General features: G+C 31.2%; 3 protein-coding genes across 4 annotated transcripts; 1 reads left to right on the top strand and 2 right to left on the bottom strand.

The window, feature by feature from the left end:
* The first annotated feature begins 614 nt into the window (after positions 1-614).
* Positions 615-5,921, top strand: LOC125814548 (uncharacterized). Of its 2 annotated transcripts, none has more exons than XM_049494004.1 (7): positions 615-733; positions 2,856-2,922; positions 3,004-3,062; positions 3,159-3,248; positions 3,359-3,498; positions 5,156-5,213; positions 5,366-5,921. In XM_049494004.1, the coding sequence occupies exons 2-7, from the start codon at positions 2,856-2,858 to the stop codon at positions 5,540-5,542; spliced, it is 591 nt and encodes a 196-aa protein (XP_049349961.1). In that variant the 5' UTR covers positions 615-733; the 3' UTR covers positions 5,543-5,921. The 2 variants fall into 2 exon arrangements, with proteins under 2 accessions (XP_049349961.1, XP_049349962.1); XM_049494005.1 differs by lacking the exon at positions 615-733 and adding an exon at positions 1,009-1,029.
* Positions 5,922-6,365: 444 nt separating this feature from the next.
* LOC125814580 (calcineurin B-like protein 4) lies at positions 6,366-9,354 on the bottom strand. The gene is made up of 8 exons (XM_049494045.1): positions 9,277-9,354; positions 9,089-9,169; positions 8,863-8,924; positions 8,237-8,345; positions 7,833-7,885; positions 7,634-7,714; positions 6,791-6,903; positions 6,366-6,438 (listed from the first exon to the last, which is right to left on the bottom strand). The coding sequence occupies exons 1-8, from the start codon at positions 9,344-9,346 to the stop codon at positions 6,366-6,368; spliced, it is 642 nt and encodes a 213-aa protein (XP_049350002.1). The 5' UTR covers positions 9,347-9,354.
* Positions 9,355-20,995: 11,641 nt separating this feature from the next.
* On the bottom strand, positions 20,996-23,639 carry LOC125814582 (calcineurin B-like protein 4). Its single transcript, XM_049494047.1, has 7 exons — positions 23,570-23,639; positions 23,388-23,468; positions 23,163-23,224; positions 22,581-22,683; positions 22,190-22,248; positions 21,991-22,071; positions 20,996-21,100 (listed from the first exon to the last, which is right to left on the bottom strand). The coding sequence occupies exons 1-7, from the start codon at positions 23,637-23,639 to the stop codon at positions 20,996-20,998; spliced, it is 561 nt and encodes a 186-aa protein (XP_049350004.1).
* Positions 23,640-24,712: the final 1,073 nt, after the last annotated feature.

Here is a 24,712-nt window from a genome sequence, read left to right as displayed (position 1 = left end):
ACAATAAATATTTTTTTAAATGAAATTATGCAATGCACGATACTTAAGTACACCAAATCAAATGCTACATAAGAAAAATCTCAACATTACTAAATACACTATATTTTGCATTATTTTTATACACTCTACCAAACGATCCCTATAATATAGATATGTAAAGAGAACAATTGATTCTTTAAGTTATAAAGTTTACAAAAATAATAATATTTAGGTGTGTTTTTTATGATTAATTTTTTTAAAATAACAATAAAATACTCTTTGTGTTTGCTTTTACTTGTCATATGTCAAGTACTCCAAAAATAGATTTTTTATTTTATTTTATTTGTCACTTTTAACATATCGTAAAAAAATAATCTCTTATGTGTTTTATCCTCGATATTAATTGCTTATTTTCCAAGATCTAAAACTACACATTATTATGAGTAGAATCTGAATAAGTAAAAGTGAACGGAGAAAGTGTAGTCTAATGAGTAACAACGAACAACCATCCAAACAAGAAATAAGTGGAGCACGTGATTTGTTCGTGCTCGATCCAATAATCAAACGGTGCACCGCCTCTACATATATAATATAAATTCGTGAATAGATAGAATTTCGTAAGTGTTTCACCATAATTTTTCATCACTCTAAATTCGCCGTCTTTTTCTTCTAAAAGAATCGAAACCCTAGCATTCAACATCAGCTCTATTCAGGAAGTTCATCATCTTCTACTCGATTTCACAAACATAAACAGGTTTACTTTTGTTACCATTATTTTCTGCAATTTTTGCATATTTTTGAGGCAGATTGTGTTTCTCACGAGCTCTTTTTATACTTTTTTTTTTAATTTATTGTTATGTTCGTGTTGTTATGCGCAAAAATTTTCGTATGAGTGTGAATTTTGCTTCAATTAGTTTAATTTCTTTTGATTTTGTGGTAATTAGAAACTAATTTGTTTGGTGATTTCTTTATACATCCTTTTGTTATGTGGATTTGAGGGATTTTATGAAAATTCCTGAAGTTGAAGTTGGCGATACCAAATAGTTGAAAGTAAGGCTTAGTTGGAGAATCTGTAGTGTTTTTGCAATTTTTGAGATAGTTTGTGTTGCTCCTCACGAGCTGTTTTTATCCTTTTTTTTGTATGTTCATGATGTTATGCTCAAAAAAAGTTTCGAATGAGTGAAGGATTTGCTCTAATTAGTTCAATTTCTTTTGATGTTGGGATTATCAGAGACCTAATTCTTTGGTGCTTTCATTTTACATCCTTTTGTTATGTGGATTTGAGGAATTCTATGAAATTTCAGAAGTTACAGTTGACGATACCAAATACTTGACAGAGGCTTAGTTGTTAATGTTGTGTTAGTCATAAATTCATAATTATTAAGGAGAACTAGTGTTTCTGCAATTTTTGAGACAGTTTGTGCGTTCTCAGCTCGTTTTGTCCTTTCTTTTTTCTTACATGTTTAGCTCAAAAAGCTTCTCTAGAGTGAAAATTTGCTTTAGTTATTTGTTAAATTTTTGGATTTTGTGGTTATCAGAGACCTAGTTTCACCTTTCAAGTTTGCTTCACTATTACAGAAACTTTTTTTGATGATTTCGTTTTACAGCCTTTTGTTAGGCAGACCTGAGAAATTTGTATTAAATGGATGACAGTAAGTCCTAGTTTTAAGAGTTGTTAGGTCACTGTGAGATAAGGAGGACCTACACTGTTTTAAGTGAACACTTAATAAGCTGAATTGTAAAGAGATCTGACCAGATAGAGCAGAATATGTGTACTGACTTCATATAGCTAATGGCCCACACTAGTTTGAGGTGTAGTTGCTTCTGCTGAAACCTGGTACCTGCTCTTTTTTTTTTCAGTTTGTTTTATTATGAGAGGATTTATTTCCTAGAAGAAGCTATGCTGTACTTACTGTTTCTAAGAATGCACACATCAATGCTTTCTTTGTTGTGCTAGAATGTCTAGATTCTGGATGGAATTTGGAGAAACTGGTAGGGGTAATCGAGCGTGGAGTTAGTTTCAACTTTTGTTCCTTAAAAGGCGTTAGGTGGAGTGAAGGGTTGGCATGTAGTTTCTAGATATCAATGAGAGCTTGATTTATGAGCAGAGTACCTGATTATTTCTGTGCTTTTGTTGTTGTTGGGATTATTAAAACTTAAAAAGGCTGAATGCTGCGGAGATGTGTTACATTTTTTGAAAAGGTGTGTAAAAACTACTGGAACTTCTGATTACGGGCGGGTCATGTTTATCTTTGGGCCATCGCTCTAACTTGTCTATTTGAGCAGTTGCTTTGTCCCTTTGGTTAGTATTGTCAAGTTTCTCCATTGTTTAGTGTTATAGCTTGTGCTTGTTATGTGACTATTCTTCCGTTGATAAAAAAGTTCTTAAAATATTAGATACTGTTACAAAAAACAGTTTTGAGGTTAGAGAAAAAATGAATGATGATGTTGCCATTGACTCTAATACGTAATTTTAGTTTGCTGTAAATTTTGTCCCAATAGAACTCTTCCCATATAACTGCATTCCTGCATGATTATTTGTCTGATTGTCAGATTAAACTAAAGTATTTTGTTACCTTCCTTCACCTGCAGCGAGAAAGAGGCAGGGAGGGGAAGGGCAACAGTTTTTGTTTAGTTGTTGGTTTTTATTCTCTGTATTTTGTGACCTATCTTTTCCCACTGAGCTGATATTTTTCTTCACATGTTCAGCGCTAACCATATCCTTCTCCTCATTGATCAATTCAATCTGTCATATACTTCCGTCTTCTTTTGACGACTTTGATTTTTCCTTCTGTGCCTGCATCTTCAGCTGTCCTTTAAGTTTAGTTGGATATTTCTATGTTATATTCAGTTGACTGATTTTCCTCCCCTCTCAGATGGCAGCTAAAATACTGACAACTGAGACTATTGCACTTACAGAGAAGAAAATGGACATGACATTAGGTAAGCATGCCAGCTATATATGTTTTATGTCTATATTTTGGTTTGCTTCCTCTTTTGCTGATAATCACTTGATGGTTGCAGACGATATCATCAAGATGTCCAAGACGAACACAACCAAAACTAAGAAGCAAAGAGTTTCGGTAAGCACATCACTGTCTTGACCATTTAGTGTTTATTTCAGCTTTTGTCAACTTGATTTGGAACTTTTTTAACATCTATCGTCTGCTATTTTGCAGAATAGAAGCCAAAAGTTTTCTAATAACATTGCTCAGGATAAATCTGCTAAGATACAAAGGTTTATGGACACAAGATCATCTATGAGACAGGTACTCTTCACAATTAGCGCAACCTATGAAGGATTTTGATGGATTCTTTTTCATATTTGTGAATGTTGAACACTTAAAGACACTGTTTGTGTTGATATTCTTCTTCTTAGGGGGCTCTTGCTCAAAGAAGATCAAATTTTCAGGGAGACCAGTTTCCTTTGGCAACTGAGGCTGCCAGAAGGGCGGCAGTTGCTCCTATTCGCAATAGGGCTTTCAATCGAAGCCAGGCAGTGAATGTAAATAAACAGAGGTGTGTATTGAATTGTGAAGATAATATATGATTAAGCTTGTTATTTGTTAATTCCCTGGACAGGCTTATGTCAAATCTGGAGTAACAATTGAACTCTCATTTGATGCAGGTAAATTGTGGTCCTATTTATTGTAGATGAATTTGCCATGTGTCTCTCCTTCATTTTATGTACTTCAAAAGCATGCTGTTCCCTGTTAATCCGGTTGGGAGACATTCAAGTTGCAGTCTTTGGAAGTTTGTTCAAGTGTCGAATGATGGTTATTTTCCCTCAGAAAAGTTACATCCTTCTACAACATGTTGGTTGACTTCAGTTTGTTGTGCATGTGTTGTATTTGGGTTCTACTCTTTTTAAGTTGGTATCAGGACACTCCAAGATGTGGAACTCTTAAGGTGGATTTGACATGCATCTGGGAGCTGGCATAAAGATATGTTATAATGAGATTTTCCCTGTGTTGGGGTAACTGCATAGTTTCCAAGGATTTGTCTGGTAGCGACAACATCATGGGGTATATGATGACTTGTTAGTTTGAGGTTTTGGAATGGTTGCTTCATAAGAATGGATGCCCTTGGATAACTTTGTCCCATGGCAACTCAATTCTATGGAAATTGATTATCAGTGATTTTCTTTTGGGTACAGAAAGGATGTCCTGATGGAAGATTCTGTTTGAAGTGACTCAACTATTTCACAATGAATTGTCCTTGAATTCCCCTCGGGTTTTGGATTATCAATTCTTTCTCATTTTCTTTCCTCTTCTAAGTGCCAAATTTTTTGTTGATAAGAAGTTTGGGGAGGCATGGAGCATGACAAATGTCTTTGAATTTCTTTTTGGGATATTAATAAGCAATTCTTCCGCATTTTCTTTCCTCTGCTCAACCATCAAAATTTATGTTGATAAGAAGTTTGGGAAGGCATGGACACATGGCATTCATCAGATTTCTTTCAGCAATGAGTTTGCGAGGCTGCTGTGCATTTTAAGTTTTACCTTCTACACCTTACACAAACATTTTTGTATTATTTTGTGGGTGGTATTGATTTTTGAAATTGTTGTTGCGGGTCACGTAAATGGTGATACTTCTCTTTGCATGGGCGTGTATCCAACTCTTGTTTGTGCCGTAACCTCATGACAGTGTGTTGGAGGATAGAGATTGCATGTTGTACTTGAGCTCTTTAGCAGAAACAGTTAGGTTTGTGGGACGTGTGGGGGGCTTTAAATTTTGTGTTGAATTATGTAATGTTGGGAAGTTTGCTGCAACTCTATTGAAGCAGTTCTAGTTTCGTGGTGAAAGCCGTTCTGCTGAAGTTAGGAGTACTATTGGATATTTGACTGATGAAAGTTGTCCAAAAACCCAAGAGGATATTTCTTCCACATCAGTGTTTCTGTTAGTTCTAGTTTGGACTTTGTTTCCTTCTGGTGGGGGATGAGCTGAAAGCTATCAATTTTTGTTTTGGATGCTGCTACTGTTTTTAAGGTTTGGCTAGTTGAGAAGTTCTAATTTGAGGACCGATGGTAAGTTGGAAGTAAAAAAACTATACGTGCATAATGATTTCACTGGGAATGTCCTCTGCATCTTGGTGCTGCTCACCCTTTAGTAAGTAATCTGCGGATAAGCACTTCTCCCTACAGTCTCTTCAATTCTCTTTTTGTTACTTGTGCAGGTTTGGGGCTCCTCCAGTTCAGAAGATTGCTGCAAATGGTGGGAGGTTTATTGCTAAGGTAAGAGAGATTCAACAGTAACTTGTATGAATTCTTCCTTTGTAAATTACATCCTGCATTGCCTTCGTGATGTCATTGATCTTGTAGATCAGCTAGCATAGAACTTGGTAAGTTCTGGAAAAAATGTAACAAGGTCTGTGTTTTGTTTGTAGCAACAAAAGCAGGAAGTCAAGCCAGTGTCAAAGCAGAGGCCTCAGACATTAGATTCTCTATTTGCAAATATGAAGGAACAGAGGATGAAAATGCAATCTCAGCAGAACAACATGCCAAAGAGAAATGGAGGTGGTCAGCATGTAGCGCCATGGGCTAGGGGTCGTTTTGGCAAGTGAGGAGACCGGTGCTTAAGCTGTGGATCCATATGTCGTTGCAACTAGGTTGTTTTGTAAAGAAGTGATAGCAGAGCTCCATGCTAGCTGATCCATGAGCTATTGCTCGGTTTGGTCCTCTTTGTGTAACTCAGTGCAGCCTGGATGTTATCTCTTCTGGAAGAATGACGAGAACTGTTTGGAACATGTGATTCCATTTCGCTTTATTCTATCCATATTAGAAACTTGTACAGCATTTCTTAGTTTTGGAGTCTGTTTGGATGGACTAATTTTTGGTGTTTTTAAGCAATAATAGTTTTAAAGTTGAGTAAAATAAGTAGTGTTGATAAAAACTTGAAGTTAAAACAACAAAAATAATTCAAAAGTCGGTTAGGCATCCTAATTTATTGCTACTGATTTATATACATTATAAGTTATAACATGCTTTTGGTTTGATTTATGTGTCTTTGTTGTGTTTAGATAAGCTTTGTATTCCTAATGAAGGGGAGGCATTGATTCCTTCTTTTGGCTCAAGTACATTTAGCCGTAAAAGATGGGTATATCTTCATAGTTTCTTCCCACATTATTTGATGGCACGTCAGTAGTTGCAGCTGAAAGAAGGTGAAATTGTTATTGAGTCGCAGGAGGACTTTTGAAATGATGGAGCCCCCGCTTCGCCTGCGAAAGGCACAGGGTTCGATTCTCTGCACCTTCATTTGAGTCATTTTAATCAACATTCCTATTATATGAGGCCTAATTTGAAAAGTCTTGCTTTGAAGATAAATGCTCCCTTACCAAAACAACTACATTCTTGAAGGGTTAGTAGCCATGTTGCCACTTTTATAACTCAGAAATCCTTGTAAATCTCATCATTCTTTTGTGTATTTACCACAAAATTAGGAAATGTAGTTGTGATATCCCTGAAACATAATGAAATTCAAAATTCAGTAAAATGATCATAAATTTAATAAAGCAATTAAAAGTACTTTTTGGTCATGTTTTTTTGATAGGAAGTTTCAAATTTTATAAGTAAAATTTTAAGACAATTTAAAATTTCACGATAGTAATTATACATGTCATCACCCTGCACCGAAAAATTGACTTCTCTGAGCAATTCAAACATAGTTCTATTAATTTAACATGACAAAAGCAATAATTTCATGACTCAATTGTTATAATTGCTAAATTTACTTACTTTAATGTGATGATATATAATAACTTTATTGTTATAATAACGGGTAAAGTATATATGGTGGAGGATTAGAGAATTACTTGAGATATGGAATTGTCATATTTTTCAACAAAGATGGATTATGAGCTACAAAATTATTCCACTCTTCTATATCTATCTTTCCATCCCCTTTAGAATCTGCCTCTTCAATTGTCTTCATCCACAAAAAAAAATTAATTAGCACTAAATATGGGTTAGTTAAGAGTATAAATATATGTTAATGACAATATTTTGTGTAAGTTGCATGTAATTAAATGACACATAATTACTTATTAGCCCTAGGTGTTTATATCAAACTAAACAACTTAATATTTGTAGTTTAAATATATGTCACCTAAATCAAATGTTCCGGAGCCAAAAGGGTTAAAAAAAAAAGAGCAAAATTTCTAAAAGGGCAACAAAACTTGAGGATCAAACCAAAAGGGCAAAATTTGGATTGAAGGATGGATGCCATGAAATCGTTGGTTGGAAGGCACGTTGACATGCTCTTTGTAAGGCGTATGTTGACATGCGCATTGTAAGATGCACACTGACATGTGTCTTACAAGGCTCATGCTGACATGCGCCTTATAGTTAATCCGTTTTATCTTGGGAGGAATTAATCTACAAACTCAGATACTTGAAGGGATTAAATTTCTTAAAGATATACAGTGGATCCTATGGACTCAAATTTTTATTTTCTATCTTTCAATTTCATCTTTTTCTATTTCTGTTTTACTGACCTGAATATAGGAGATAACATAATTAATGGCAAATAACTTGTGTTGCCAAAATAGCAAAAATCCCTCTCTAATATTATTTAACAACGAATTATCAAAAAAAAGATTGTTAGCTACAGCTTATGTTGCGAATTCGATAGATTAGCAACGAATTTTATTGCATACCTTGTTGATAATTACGTCAACTATATCATCAGTGAGTATCAATTCTGACTCATATAATAGCCCAAAAATAAGCTCCTTCACCTAAATTCAAATTAAATTCAAGAAAAAAAAATCAGAAAATTATCTTAGTGAAATAAATTAAGGCTTATCTAGCTTCTAATAAATGTCATATTGTATGAATAAATGAATATTACTATACCTCTTCACGTCCAATAAAGCCTGTTTGCCATATATCATATAGTTTAAATGCAACTGCAATATCAGAAACCATAGTTTCAATTGATTGGTACGACGAAAGTTATTTTTAAAAATAATTTAAAAAATATGACTTTTTTTTTTGGTTTTTCAGTATTTCGGTTAAGGAGAGTAAAAAATATTTTTTGAAAAAAGCGTTTATTACAGATAGTGTTTGATGAAACTTTTGAGTACTTTTAAAGATCAATAATAATATGAAAGTGTTAGTAAAAGCAGCATATTGTTAAGAAAAATGACTTCCATCCAAAAATAAAGAAAATTATTTTTTTTGAAAAATGATTTCCCAAAAAATATTTTCTAACAATCAAATATTAGAAAATAACGTTTTTCAAAAAATAATTTCCTTACCAACAATTTTTTCTGCTTGTGAAGCATCAGGATGAAAGATACTTAGTGTACGGATAAATTCTCCAACGTCAATTAGGCCATCCTTGTTGGAGTCAAACAAGTTGAACATCTACACGTAATACATGAGCTCTATGAATTTAACTAAATTCATTACTTTTAAAAAATTGAGTTATATATACATATATGGCAAAAAATTATAATGTGTTAGATAATAAGATAACATTCATTAATCTGAACCCATCGACTCTATACTACATACATGAAAAAAAAGAGTCAAAATATGTAATATAATACATAAATACTTATTAATCTGAACCTACTAACTTTAAATTTTGGATTCACCTCTATTGTACAGTAATGTTTTCTCGCAAAACTATAGGCCTAGAAAAGAAGTAGAAAATTGAAGAATGAGTATCGTTACAATATAGGTTCAGATGTAAGATAAGTTCTCCATATTCAATCGAACCTATTACTTTTCATTCGAATTATTTATATATAAACAACAACAACAACAAAAAGTAAAACATGCCAAATACCAAGACCATATTCATTCTGAATTCACTAGCTTAAAATTCTGAATTCGTTTTTGTACCGTAATAAAATTAGCTATGTAGAAGTTGGCTCACCCTGTCTGAAAACAAAGAATGTTTTCTGTTATCTCTGAATAATCCAAGCTGGAACTCTTCCTGTAACAAAAATAATATTAATTGTTGACAAAATATTTTTTTAAAAATAATAATAATTGGGAATTAGACTTTTAATTAGGGAATTTACTAAATATTACATAAATATGAAAGTCATTAAATATATAACTAAGGAAAAATTTTATAAGGAAGAAATTAGAATTACTCCTGCTAATAAAGCCATCATTGCAAATTGAACAACTTAATTTTTTGAAGAGTTCAGTTAATGACTTCACATCTTCCAAAGAAACTGCAAATTAGAAAATAATTATTTTTTAATGACATAAAAATAATCTATGTTAAATAAAAAAATAAAATTTAAAAAAAGAAGAAGAAGAAGAAGAAGGAGAAAATTACAATGTGTTTGAGCTGCTAGTAAAGCTTGATCTTCATATATTCTTTCTTGTTTCCTTAAAGCACACCCCATTTTATAATTTTTTTTGTGTTGTAAAGGCTCCTTAGATATATATATATAGAAAAAATATTAATTATATATATTATCAGCGTAAAAAGAAAATTATATATTTCATCACGTTATCTTCTTAAAGTATGGGATTTATAATTTATTTAAAAAGTATAAGACTCATTTCTTGAAAATATCTTGAATCAAGGATTTATCAAAAATAATCTAGATCTTTATAAGATAAAAATAAGACTACGTACAGAGAGAAGATATCACTAGTAGGATTTATGGTGTTGTATCCTTTTGAAATATCTAGAAAGTCTGCTTTTGACTTTGAAACAAGAGTAATTGGTATTATCACATTTTATTAGCATTAATGACTAGGATAATTTAATTCGAGACTCAAATTTGAGACTTCATGCAGATTAAAAGTGAAGGGATCATATCTATTCCACATAATTACATTTTATATAAGTTATTTATTCATATTCCTAGGAATTCCATTCTTTTAATTTTACATTTTCATTTTTCCAATAATTTTCCTTTTTCTTTATTAGTGTTGTTGTTTATTGAGGGAACCAGGTCCTATTGCTTTTATAATGTGCCATTGCCTGGGAATAAAAATTGTTCACCAAATTGGTTGCACACAAGTAGTTTCCAATTTCATGAGAAAGGCATCAAAGAACATGGACTCGTTTCCAATTTTGCTTCTAGTTTACGTGGGTAACCCGGTAAATATACATCTACATGAATTAGCTTATCAATTCTTTCTCTCTCGATATATATATATAGTACCATAAGATTATATATTAATAATCAAGTTTTGAGAGCATTAGCCGATCTGGTACATCAATATATGGAATATGTTGATTAAGTAACATCATAATCAGTATATAGTTCCATAAATGGGATTTGAAGAGACACTACAACAAAAGAGACAGTAGCAATATATTTTCCTTTTAGCGGTTATTGAGTTAATGTCATCGCATTCATAGTCGCTTTATTGCTCCAAAAATATTTAGTGATAATTAAGTTTGTTATATAGTCAGGTTGGATGGTTCAATGATGGAGCCAGGTCCAATGGTTCTATGATGGAGTCAAGTTAGAGATGGGTGTTTATCTTGACGGGTGTAGTTCTAGCCGCAATCTTTTTGACAGTAATGAAGATTTTGTTGGAGAAATTGTTTCAGAGAGGTTCTCTGTGTCGAGACATAGATTTAATGGAAGAGCTTATGGAGAGGAGAAGCAAACTGTTAAAGATTATGTGAAGAAGGTGGACAAATTTATTTTGTCAGAAATTCAGGTCAAGGGAGAGATTTGTTGGGTATTATTTGTCCTGAGTTTCTTACCATAAATAAGTTTTCCTTTTATGAAAAGGTTTTGGATTGAAGTGACTAGTCTTTTTCTTGTAGGAAAAGGTTTAAGACTCTATAAATAGAGGCATGTTCCTTCTAACTTAATCAGCATTCACAATGTAGTCCTACGGGCTTTGAGAGTTTTGGTTAGGGGGAGAATTTGTGGGACACAAGCTTGATACGTTATCACTTGTGTGAATCTCCCATGTATTTCGAGTGAATTGGTTGATGTTATTTCTCTCTATATTTTGTACTCTCATGTTTATATAGTGAATTGCTCATATCTTTTGTGGATGTAGGTCGATTGACCGGGCCACGTTAAATCTTTGTGTCTTTTGATATATTTCTCGTTTGTCTTCTTACTCATGATTTTTCGAGGTTTACTTTGCTAGCTTCCGCATTACACCTGATTATTTTCGGTCCTAACAAAGTTAATATAATTGCATCTAAAGATGCTAAAGCCTTTAGCGACATTTATATAACGTGTTGGTTATAAAAACTTCTAGTATTTATAATTGCTGCTAAATATAATATAGCGATAATTATAGCCGTAAAATCCTTTATTTGTCGTAGAGAGAGGGTTCTCACCTAGAATTATTTGCTTATATGAGTAATAGAAATAAGAATATATGCTGTCAAAAGGAAGATATTGGAGACTATGGAATAGGAAATATGAAGGGACTGTTCTCCACTTTGGAATTGCTTTCATGTTACAATCATCCGGAAGTGTCAATTATTCTTATGCTTTCAGATAGCTAATCACAAATGTTCGGATCAAAATAATCAAGTGTTAAAAGAAACTATCAAAATAAATCGTGAATGATGCATGATAAGTCAAAAGATAATGGAAAAAATATCAAAAGATACATAATAATTTAATGTGGTTCAATCAATTAACTTATATTCATAAGTGAAGATGAACCATTAACTATATATATATATTTTAAAAAGTATAAAATATCGAAAGAATAACTTTATAAAATGCACTCTTAAAGAGGTTATCACAAGTGGCAAGGCAGCATTGGTGTCTCGAAAATTCTTCTCCTAAACAAAACTCCAACTCTCTAACCTCCTTAATGCTAATGAGAAGGAAGGACCAACTTACTTTATTCCTCCAATTTATTTTTTTAGCCAAATAAAAAATATTTATATTTTCTTTTTAGGATAAAAGAATTAATTATGGTGAATGTATTTCTTTTCTTTCATGATAAAGAAAACCTCAAACATGAAAAAATAGGGTAAACACCTAAAAGGGATGCGATGGGGTAAATAGGTTCCTTTCACCCTTAATTAGATTCGAGCCTCGAAAGTGAAAGTGCTCTTCTTTTTAATAGGTCTTACGCAATGCAAACTCTACTACTAACGAAAATCTCTTAACAACGAGCTAATTTCCAATGGGACTTTTATCAGGAAACTTTTACATATTTTTAATAATTTTTGAATTGATTGGTGCTCCGAATCAAATATTGAACCTCGGATAGAAAAGAATAAAAGATAGCTAATAACATTTCCTTCAAGCTATACAAGACCAGAAAATTAAAAGAATTACAATTTGCATGAGTACCTTGAATTTGGGATATAAAAGCAATAAATTGCAAAAAGTAAAATGAGAACCATAAATTAGGCATCCATTTATACATAAAGAGTAAAATGAGAACCATAAATTAGGCATCCATTTTATCATCCATGTATCTAAAAAAAGTCATATCATATTTGCACAAACCTTCAAATCATGCATGGAATGTATTCTTTCTTGTCTTGTTTATAAGCAGAACATATTGAATGGTGGTCATTTGAATAATTTTTATCAAAAATTATATATTGAAAACTCTTTTTCGAAAATTATGTCGTGTATATAGAAACGATATTGTATGTAGGTCAAAATTACTTCTTAGAGTTTCAAATATGGCTTCAAACAATCCACACATGTTTCACGTGACAAAAATATATTTTGTGGCTTTACTATTATAATAGGTAGAGTTCGATCACCATATGTGAAATTTACCCTATGTGATGTATAATTTACCAGAGGACTTAAAAATCAAGAAACATAAATTGAATAGTGAAGGAAAGATTATATATAATGGCGGAGCCAGAACTTTGACTAAAGGGTGTCGAAATATAAAAAAGTAAAATCGCGTAGAAGTCAAGGAGTGTCAATATGTAATATATATACATAAAAAGTATTTTTACTTTAGCTATACAATGTAATTTTTTGACGAAGAGGTGTCAGTCGACATCCCTCAACTATACTATATACGACTACCTAGCTAAATTAGTCATTTATATCGATTGTAAGTAAATTTTAAATATCAGATAGTTAAATAAAAAAGATATAGACAATTTTTTGTATGGAAATAAGAGATCAAGCTAAATTACACAATTCAATTATGGCTTCAAACAATTCACGCATGTTTCAACTTTCACGTGACAAAAATATGTTTTGTGACTTTACTATTATAATAGGTAGAGTTCGATCACCATATGTGAAATTTACCCTATGTGATGTATAATTTACCAGAGGACTTAAAAATCAAGAAATATAAATTGAATAGTGAAGGAAAGATTATACACTATATACATTTACCTAGCTAATTTAGTCATTTATATTGATTGTAAGTAAATTTTGAATATCAGATAGCTAAATAAAAAAGATATAGCCAATTTTTTTTTTTTTATGGAAATAAAAGATCAAGCTAAATTACACAATTCACTTTCCCATAGCAAAATAAATATTCATCATGAATCATACTAAGAGGCATAGCAAAATGCCACTTAAATTCCTACATATAAAACAGAGAGTGAAAAATATAATCTAAAATTACAATTTTTTCCCTCATTAGATCAGCATGATCATTTTTCTTGGGCTTCCAAATAGGGACAGAGCTAGAGGACTGAAACAATCACGTTTACGCCATTGTTGTGCCAATCCACTATCAAATGGACAGTCAAATCTAATCTATCTTTTATCATGGTTCAATTTTTTCTACTCCACTTTTCTTCTTTTATTGGTGTACTCAAAATTCATTTCTTCATTAATTCGAATTCAAGTTACATGTGGTCCACACCATCATCTAAGGCATAGAAATCATGTTAACAACATAGTGAAAGATCTTTGTTAGATATACTCTTGTACCTATAGTAGAATATAATCTACCTTCTACCACGACGGTTCATTTTTCCACTACTCCACTTCTTTTTATCTTGATATATACTCGGTCAATCGGTAGATGCGATATCTTTGAACCATCGAGCTTTGGTGTATACAAAGACAACCATATGTCACACAATTAATCCTTTACCATTTATGGTTCTTACGATTGTGTTCGTTTCAGCCATGAACACCTCCTGGTTTCATGAGTGTATAGAGAGATGGGCTTTTGACAATCATCCTCTTTGAAGCGGCTTACACTTCACACTTACATAGGTGATTTCTAACCGTGTTATTGCGTAGATACAATATTTGGTCAAATCTGCCAAACTTAGCAATAATCATTAAAAACATTAAGCTTTATTAACTCATTAACAAGCCTTAATATTGTATCCTTGTTCCCGAGCATTGTCTTCATCATGAGAATGGATTGAGTTGGTTGACAATGTCGAACCGTCAGTCACAACTTTGTTTTTCTCCTTGAATCTAGCTCTTGGGATCTCCAGTCTGCTAGATAGAGTTACCGCCATGATGACTTGTCCTAAGCCGTAAATTCATTCCCTTAGATGATCTTTCAACTTTCTCTCTAGTTAGGCCTTTTTGTAAGTGGATCCGACACATTATCCTTTGATTTTACATAGTCAATTGTGATAATTCCATTAGAGAGTAGTTGTTTTCTAATGGTATTATGTCTATGTTTTATATGACGAAACTTTCCGTTATACATCATACTTCATGCCCTACCTATTGCGTCTTGACTTTCAAAGTGTATGTATACTGATGGAGTCCGGAGCCTAAAGGGCAAAAAAATTTGACAAAAATTTCAAAAGAGCACATCAATTTTTTTTTAACCAAAAGGGCAAAATCGCTATTGACGTAGCGATTTTGTTTGACGCTGTTAACAGATTATCAGCGATTTTGTCCAACTATTTTTTTTTCTACAGAAAATCGTTGCCCGTGCAGCATTCTTGTGATTTGTTTTTATAAAAAATATTAAAATCACTGATGTGGCAGCGTTTATATTAAAAGAAATTTATTTTATTTTTTTGAAAATCGCTGCCTGGAAAGCGATTTTTGTTAATTTTTTTTTAAAAAAAGGCAGCGATTTTGGCGGAATTTTTTTTATTTGAAATTTCTGTCAAGTGACTAGTTGACAAAAAAAAAATCCACCAGGCTGCGATTTTGATTTTTTTACAATTAGATGTTGACTAGTTAACAGAAATTTCAAAAAAAAAAAATCAAACGAAAAAAAAATTCCACCAAAATCACTGCCAAGGCAGTGATTTCTAAAGAAAAAAAAAATTCCATAAAGTTTATAATAACACTGCAACAACAGCTATTTCCAAAAAAATAAAATAATTTGTTTTTATAAAAACACTACCACAGCAACGATTTTAATTTTTTTTTTTTAAATCGCAAAAACACTGCACGGGCAGCGATTTTTTGAAAAAAAATAATGTTGGACAAAATCGCTGATAGGGCAGCGATTTTAATTTGTTAACGGCGTCAAACAAAATCGCTACGTCAGTAGCGATTTTGCCCCTTTGGTTAGAAAAAAATTTGATGTTCCCTCTTAGAATGTTTGTCAATTTTTTTTGCCCTTTAGGCTCCGGACTCCACACTAATGCCAATGGTTTGAGCCGAAAAAATAATATCTATCAAGAAATTTCGGAGTCTTTCAACTTATTCACCGGCCTTATCTAGAGCACCTAGCTCAGAGATTATTGTAGAGATAACAGTACATGTCTTTTTGGAAGATTTCCAAGAGACTGCTCCTCCACCAAGAGTAAATACATATCCACTCGTGAATTTTACTTCATTTGATCCCGGTGATCCAATTTGCATCACTATGTCCTTTCAATACTGCTTGATATTGTTATAATGCAAGACATAGTTTTGAGTATGTTTTAAATACCCCAAAACACTTTTCATCGCCATCCAATGAGTTTGATTGAGATTACTCGTGAACCGACTAAGCACATACTATATCTCATCGCGTACACTTCTTGATATACATCATACTTCCCAATAGTTTAGTACAATCCAATTGTGAGTCACTTTCGCCTTCATTCATTTGAAATGCAAAACTCACATTTATTTGAGTCTTGACAATATTGAAATCTAAATGTTTGAACTAGTCAAGTACCTTTTCGATGGAATGAGACTGTGACAATGCTAAACATTGTGGAGTTCTAAGGATTCTTATACCTAAGATCGCATCTTTCATATCAAACTTGCTTTCTAGCATACGTTTAGTAGCATTTATGTCATTAGTGTCTCTACTGATTATCAACATGTCATCAATATGCAAACAAATAATGACCGTGTAATTTTAATGTAAACACATTTATCACTTCCATCATTCTTAAATCCATTTGCCAACATGATTTGGTCAAATTTCTTTACCAGGAACCACAAAACCCTCGGGTGTTCAATGTAAATTTCTTCCTCCAATTCTCTATTTATGAAAAAAAAATTCACATTCAATTGATGAATTTGGAGGTCATATACCACAGCTAATGCAATTAACATATGAATGGATGTATTCTAGTTACTGGTGAGTATGTGTCGACAAAATCAAAACCTTATTTTTGTCAACAATCTTTGACAAAAAATCTTGCTTTGTCTTTGTCAATAGTTCCATCGACTTTAATTTTCCTTCTGAAGATTCACTCTGAACCTAAAGGTTTATTTTCTGGAAGACAATCAATTAACTTCCAATATGGTTGCTCAAGATTGAATCAATCTCACTATTGACACCATCTTTCCAAAAGGATGAGTCTACAAAAGACACAAGAAATGTCACAAAATCATATTTGAAGGAAGTAGATGTCCTTTGACATTTACTACGCCTCTGAATCTCTTTATTAAGTACGTTATCCTTTTTTCTTTCCAAGGTCTTTTAGACCCTTCACTAGACTACTCAAGTCTAATTTTACAGTCCACAATATATCATAGGTCCTATTTTAATCCTTTTAGAAATAGGAACTTGGACTTTGGCTAGACACCCCCACACTTTGAATTATTTCAAGTTGGATTTCCTTCATTTTCATTTCTCATATGGAATAGATTGTGTCCTGAACAAACAAAACTTTTTATTGCTTTCTTTATGAAAATATAACTTTTAGTTGTTCTCTTTTGCTGTAAGGATAGCTTCTCCACATAAGTTTTGTGGTAAACCTGAACTTATAAGTAATGTATCCATCATTTCCTCCAAAGTTTGATTTTTTTTCCATTTTGCAATTCCATTAGATTGAGGCGAATAGAGCAGTAGTTTGATGGATAAATCCACTTTCCAAACATATTTCTGCAAAAGGAGATTTATATTCTCCATCCCTATCACTTCTTATCTTTTTCCCAACTGATTTTTAACTTCAATATTATATTGTATAGACATTTCTATTGTTTCATCCTTACCATTCAGCAAATAGACATAGTCGTTTCTAATGCAATTGTCAATGAAAATTATGAGATACTTTTTCCCACCACGAGATGGTGTTGACTTCATATCACAAATGTCAGAATGCTCAGCATACTTAGATTTCACAGAAACTTGACATTTTAATTTATTGCACTCAAAGTTAGACAAAACTTTCTAAGTTGATTAGTTTTCCTTACAAGGTTTTGTAATTGACATGTCTCAAGTGTTCATGTCACAAATAGTTTGACTCAAGCAAGTAAGAACAAATAAAAATATTGAGTTTGAAAAGCTCTCCGCCAGCTAGCTTTTTCTCACAAATATTTGTTCCTATTTCTTACAATTTTGTGTGATACAAACATTGTTTAGATTCATCACCTTGTCAAATGTCCTTTTCAAAAGGACCTTTCCATAACGTTCAATTTGATTGTTATAGAACTACCCATGAACAAAGTTTCATCGGGTCCAATAAAGACAATATAGTCCAAATGCTTCTTTTACAAAACATGACAAATGACTATTCACCAATATTCATGTCTATACAAATACTTTTTTTTAATAGACATATATTTTCATGAAAAATCACAATATTTTAAGTGGCACATTTTCATAAAAGAACACAGTTATTTTGAACAAGTATATATATAATTTGGTAGTTTCATACTAGTCACACCATATACTAGTAAAAGAGAAACTCAACAACCACAATATCACATATACTCGAAGAATTTTGTGGGTCTAACATAAGACAAAAGTATCATTGAATTTCATATCATTTGCTCCAAAATTAAATTAGACACCAAGTCTAATTTTATCTTTATCATAAGCAAAGAACCTCCACATTTTACATATGATCTCAAAAATATTTTTCAAGTATTTGAAAATAGTTTTTCCACCTATTCTTTTTTCCATACTATCAAAATGCCATCGTCAATATGAAACCTCTTTTGAAAACATTATTCTACAAAAGAATTTTAGTGCTTCAAATCCCTTTGACAATCTTTACACAACGTCAAAGTTCATTCCATAGAGGCACCTATTGTAGGCACAGCATCACAAACTTTAAGTCACTGGTCTTTATTCTATCACAATTAGATATACCACTTAGTATTTAGAATACTAATAATAAATACAAAAACTTTTGTACAATTTTTTTTTAACAATGAAGTTTGTAGAAAATCAAAAGTACAACACTAACTTATTAGGTAAAGTTTTCATATTCGTCAAATCGATTGCATAGTCCAATTTACCCAGAGTAGAAAACTACAAAAAAATTTAGTCTACAACAATCAGACACAATCAAATTTCACACGGACTATAAAACTACAAAAAGTTTTTTTTTCTCCAAACAAAATAAAACATATTCTTAGATTATCACATAGAAATGCTTTTCTTTTCAGATAGCCTTCCAACTATAACATTTTGACATACTATTTTATCAAACAAAAATGTGCATCTCTCATTCTACAAACTAATGAATTTTAAAGGCAACACTATTTGCCAAGGAAAATTCAATCCATAACATATGGTTTGTAGATCTTTTTCGCAAGATACACATGATAAAAAATCAAAAGAATTAACTTTTAGAAGCTATTTTTCTCCTTAAATAAATAATAAGAAGGTTACCTAGTGTAATCTTTAATCGGAATACCACCAATTTTCCTAGTAAATTCTCACGTCGACCTTGTTAAACAAGGCATTGAATTCTGAAGAAGTAGTACATTAATCTTCTACTTCAATGATTTGTTTCCCTCAATCAGTAGAATACAGGAAATACCAATAGTATAGTATTTTCCTTAAGATTGTTGTTCATCTTGTATTCCTAAGATACTTAGAACAAAATTTTAAAGAACTTGGTAAAAAACAATAAAGTTTAAAGAGTATTTTCAAAACTAGAAAATTAAAACTAGTAGAGAAAATAGAAACAGAAACAAATTAGGAACAATATAAAAATATTTTTCTCAAAGAAAGAAAATCGAGCCCACTGAATGCACAGTGTCCCCTTAAGGAAATTATTCCTCTCAAGTACCCGAGGTTAATGGAATATATCCTCTCAGGATAGAACGATCTTACTCACCAGTGTATCGGTACCTAAAATCACGGTGTCAGCGAACCACTCAACGGCAGTAAAGTACACTTAGAATACTAGATTTAATAGTAGTAGTAGAAGAAGTCCAGAAAAATTCATTCAACTAAAATGAAAGGAAATTTCTCAATTTATAGAAAACAAAGGGCAGTGTGAAAATGTTCTTGTTGTGCCTTACCGGAAAGGTCACAAACCTTTGGAAAAGTAACAATCTTTTAGAAAGGTCACAACCTTTTATAAAAGTCATAACCTTTCATAAAAGTCACAACTTTTCATAAAAGTCGCAACTTTTCATAAAAGTCGCAACTCTTCATAAAAGTCACAACTTTTCATAAAAGTCACAACTCTTCATAAAGTCGCAACTCTTCATTTTCACGCCTTTTAAAACCCAACAAAATACACTAGGAAGAGTTTTATTTCCAATTTACTCCACAAGAAATACTTCTCATTTGTTCAATTAAGGCCTATATATGTATTTCCTTCCTCTGAAAAAATTCCCTCTAGCTGTTGGGGATTGATAGTTAACTTCAATCTCCAAACACCTATATATATGAAATAAAAAATGAAAAGAATTAAAAATAAAAATTTTGATGCGCGAGAATAATTTTTTCTTAAAAAGATATTATTGATATATTACTATATTATATGGTATGTTGCCTGGACTTTTTCAAAATGTTGACAGGTGTGTGTCAGAATTTTCAATATAGTTGAAAATAACAATAATTTTAAATAGTTTGAACAACATAAATTATTTGAGAAAATGCAATAAAGCCACTACATGCGCTCCCTACAAAAACAACTATATTCTCAAAGGGTACTCACCACGTCACCACTTTTATAACTCAGAAATCCTTGTAAATCTCGTCATTCTTTTGTGTATTCACCACAAAATAGGAAATACAACTGTGATATCTCTGCAAAAAAAAAAAAAAAAAAACTTATCTTGTGAATTCTCTAAAATGACCAGAAATTTTATATTATAAACCAACTAAAAATGGCCACTCACTCCTTTTTTATCTTTTTTTAAAAAAAATAAGCGCTTCATCAAGTTTCAAATTTCATAGGTAAAATTCTAAGACAATTTAAAACTTTACGATAACAATTATTTTTCAATCATATGATAAAAGTGACAGAATACTAACATGCATGGTGACCGAATGGTGTGTAACATGTAATCACCCCATACTGAAAATTTGACTTTTCGATCATTTGTATTTTCTAAGCAATTTAAACATAGTTCTATACTTTTAACATGAAAAAATAATATGACTTTTAATTGTTATAATAGCTAAGTTTACTTACTTTAATGTGATGATAAATATATTTTTGTAACTTTACTATTATACTCCCTATATCCCTAATTATCTGTCCACTTTTGAATTGACACACCTATTAAGAAAATAATTATTGACATAGTGAGTTTACCATTCTACCCCTATTAATTATGAAGTGGATGAATTAAAAATTTAAGATTTTCAAGAAGTTCTACCTTTTTCAAAGTAATTGATTGAGGGTATAATATGTAAAAAAATATTGTCCGAAGAACCAAAATGGATAAGTAATTAGGGACAACTAAAAAAGTAAAAATGGGCAAGTAATTAGGTATAGTGGGAGTAACGGGTAAAGCAAATATAGTGGAGGATTAGAGAATTACTTTGAGATATTAAATTGTCATATTTTTCAACAAAGATGGATTATGAGCTACAAAATTGATCCACTCTTCTATATCTATCTTTCCATCCCCTTTAGAATGTGATTCTTCAATTGTCTTCATCCACAAAAAAAAAAAAATTAGCACTAAATATGGGTTAGTTAAGAGTATAACTATATGTTAATGACAATATCTTGTGTAAATTGCATGTAATTATTAAAATGACACATAATTACTTATTCGCCCTAGATGTTTATATCAAACTAAACAACTTAATATTTATAGATAAAATACATGTCACCTACATCAAATGTTTCGGAGCCAAAAAGGCCAAAAAATTGAGCAAAATTTTCAAAATGACAACAAAAATTGAGTATCAAACCAAAAAGGCAACATTTCGATGGAAAGATGGATGTCATTAAATTGTTCGTTGGAAGACGCACACTGACATGCTCCTTGTAAGGCTTGAGCTGACATGCGCCTTACAATATTTTTTAAAAAAAGCGTTTAAAAAATATAAATATTCCTTCGCCATCATTTACTCAATTGTTTTGTAAGGCACATGCCCCATGTGCACCTTACAAGGCGCATGCCAGCGTGCGCCTTACAAGGAGCATGTTAACATGCGCCTTCTAACCAACGATTTAACGGTATCCATCCTTCCATTCAAATGTTATTCTTTTGGTTTGATCTTCAATCTTTGTTGCCTTTATAAAACAAATTGCTTAATTGTTTTGCCCTTTTGACTCCAAATTTTTTTATGTGTATAAATTAAAAGAGACGACTTATATTCACAAATTTTAATGTAAACATCCGATGCGAGTAAATTGTTTTACTAATTGGTAGTACAAAAGAAATAGGAATGATTAGTGACAAACAACTTGTATTGCCAAAATAGCAAAAATCCCTTTCTAATATTATTTAACAACGGATTATCAAAAAATAAATTGTTAGCTTCAGCTTATGTTGCAAATTGCGATAGATTAGCAACGAATTTTATTGCATACCTGGTTGATAATTACTTCCACTATATCATCAGTGAGTATCAATTCTGACTCATATAATAGCCCAAAAATAAGCTCCTTCACCTAAATTCAAATTAAATTCAAGAAAAAAAAATCATAAAATTATCTTAGTTAAATAAATTAAGGCTTATCTAGCTTCTAATAAATGTCATATTGTATGAATAAATGAATATTACTTTACCTCTTCACGTCCAATAAAGCCTGTTTGCCATATATCATATAGTTTAAATGCAACTGCAAAATCAGAAACCATAATCAAAATGGCTTGGTATGACGAAAGTTATTTTTCAAAATAATTTGAAAAATATGACTTTCTTTTTTGGTTTTTCAGTATTTTGTTAAGGAGAGTAAAAAATATTTTTGAAAAAGCGATTGTTATAGATAGTGTTTGATGAAACTTTTAAGTATTTTTAAAGATCAATAATAATATGAAAGTGTTAGTGAAAACAGCATATTGTTAAGAAAAATGACTTCCATCCAAAAATAAAGAAAATATTTTTTTGTGAAAAATATCTTCTAACATCAAACATTAGAGAATAATGTTTTTCGAAAAATATTTTCCTTATCAACAATTTTTTCTGTTTGAGAAGCATCAGGATGAAAGATGCTTAGTGTACTGATAAATTCCCCAACGTCAATTAGCCCATCCTTGTTGGAGTCAAACAAGTTGAACATCTACACGTAATATATGAACTCTACTGATTTAACTAAATTCATTACTTTTAAAAATTCGAGTTATATATATACGTATGACAAAAAATTATGATGTGTTGGATAATAAGATCACATTTATTAACTTGAATCCACCGACTCTATACTACATACATGAAAAAAAAGTTAAAATATGTTATATACTAACTCTAAATTCTGGATTCACCTTTATTGTACAGTAATATTTTCTCACTAAACTATAGGCCTAGAAAAGAAATAGAAAATTGAAGAATAAGTGTCGTTACAATATAGAGTCAGATGTAAGACAAGTTCTCCATATTCAATCGAACCTATTACTTTTCATTCGAATTATTTATATATAAACAACAACAACAACAAAAAGTAAAACATGTCATATACCAAGATCATATTCATTCTAGCTTAAAATTCTGAATTCGTGTCTCTGTACCGTAATAAAATGAGCTATGTAGAAGTTGGCTCACCCTGTCTGAAAACAAAGAATGTTTCCTGTTATCTCTGAATAATCCAAGCTGGAACTCTTCCTGTAAAAAAAATAATATCAATTGTTAACAAAAAATTTTAAAATAATAATAATAATTGGGAATTAAACTTTTAATTAGGGAATTTACTAAATATTACATAAATATGAAAGTCATTAAATATATAACTAAGGAAAATTTTTATAAGAAAGAAATTAGAATTACTCCTGCTAATAAAGCCATCATTGCAAATTGAACGACTTAATTTTTTGAAGATTTCAGTTAATGACTTCACATCTTCCAAAGAAACTGCAAATTAGAAAATAATTATTTTTTAATGACATAAAAATAATCTATGTTAAATAATAAATAAATAAAATTAAAAAAAAGAAGAAGAAGGAGAAAATTACAATGTGTTTGAGCTGCTAGTAAAGCTTGATCTTCATATATTCTTTCTTGTTTCCTTAAAGCACACCCCATTTTATAATTTTTTTGTGTTGTAAAGGCTCCTTAGATATATATATATAGAAAATATTAATTATATATATATTATCAGCGTAAAAAGAAAATTATATATTTCATCACGTTATCTTCTTAAAATATGGGATTTATAATTTATTTAAAAAATATAAGAATCATCTCTTGAAAATATCTTGAGTTGAGGATTTATCAAAAATAATTTAGATCTTTATAAGAAAAAATAAGACTACGTACAGAGAGAAGATATCACTATTAGGATTTATGTTGTTGTATCCTTTTGAAATATCTAGAAAGTCTGCTTTTGACTTTGAAACGAGTAATTGGTATTATCACATTTTATTAGCATTAAAAATTAATGACTAGGATAATTTTATTTCATACTCGAATTTGAGACTTCAGATTAAAAGTGAAAGGGATCATATCTATCCCACACAATTAGTAATTACATTTTATAAAAGTTATTCATTCATATTCCTAGGAATTCCATTCTTTTAATTTTACATTTTCCTTTTTTCAATAATTTTCCTTATTCTTTATTAGTGTTGTTGTTTATTGAGGAACCAGGTGCTTTTGCTTTTTATAATGTGCCATTGCCTGGGAATAAAAATTGTTCACCAAATTGGTTGCACACAAGTAGTTTCCAATTTCATGAGAAAGGCATCAAAGAACATGTACTCCTTTCCAATTTTGCTTCTAGTTTAGGTGGGTAACCCAGTAAATATACATCTACATGAATTAGCTTATCGATTCTCCATATATATATATAGAATACCATAAGAATATATAAATATCAATAATCAAGTCCTGAAAGCATTAGCTGATCTGGTACATCAATATATAGAGTAGGTTGATTAAGTAACAACATATTCAGTATATAGTTCCATAAATGGGATTTGGAGAGACACTACAACAAAAGAGACATTTAGTAGCAATAGATTTTTCTTTTATCGGCAATTGAGTTAATGTCATTGCATTCAAAGTCATTTTATTGCTGCAAAAATATTTAGTGGCAATTAAATTAATGTAATTGCATCTAAAAATACTAAAGCCTAAAGTGTTGGTTATAAAAAACT

Source organism: Solanum verrucosum, unplaced genomic scaffold (genome assembly GCF_900185275.1).
Source record: "Solanum verrucosum unplaced genomic scaffold, falcon-dt-bn FXZP01000268.1, whole genome shotgun sequence".
NCBI classification, from domain to species: domain Eukaryota; kingdom Viridiplantae; phylum Streptophyta; class Magnoliopsida; order Solanales; family Solanaceae; genus Solanum; species Solanum verrucosum.
This window is presented reverse-complemented; position numbering and strand designations above follow the sequence as displayed.

Bases quoted from the DNA above. Each gene is read 5' to 3' on its own strand.
- LOC125814548 (XM_049494004.1), top strand. From the start codon at position 2,856: ATGGCAGCTAAAATACTGACAACTGAGACTATTGCACTTACAGAGAAG. The intron at 3,063-3,158 runs GTAAGCACATCA...GCTATTTTGCAG, and splicing joins CTAAGAAGCAAAGAGTTTCG to AATAGAAGCCAAAAGTTTTC. The intron at 5,214-5,365 runs GTAAGAGAGATT...TTTTGTTTGTAG, and splicing joins GTGGGAGGTTTATTGCTAAG to CAACAAAAGCAGGAAGTCAA.
- LOC125814580 (XM_049494045.1), bottom strand. From the start codon at position 9,346: ATGGGGTGTGCTTTAAGGAAACAAGAAAGAATATATGAAGATCAAGCT. The intron at 9,170-9,276 runs GTAATTTTCTCC...TCTAATTTGCAG, and splicing joins ACTAGCAGCTCAAACACATT to TTTCTTTGGAAGATGTGAAG. The intron at 7,886-8,236 runs GTAAGGAAATTA...CTGATATTGCAG, and splicing joins ACAAGCAGAAAAAATTGTTG to TTGCATTTAAACTATATGAT.
- LOC125814582 (XM_049494047.1), bottom strand. From the start codon at position 23,639: ATGGGGTGTGCTTTAAGGAAACAAGAAAGAATATATGAAGATCAAGCT. The intron at 23,469-23,569 runs GTAATTTTCTCC...TCTAATTTGCAG, and splicing joins ACTAGCAGCTCAAACACATT to TTTCTTTGGAAGATGTGAAG. The intron at 22,684-23,162 runs GTGAGCCAACTT...TATTACGTGTAG, and splicing joins ATTCTTTGTTTTCAGACAGG to ATGTTCAACTTGTTTGACTC.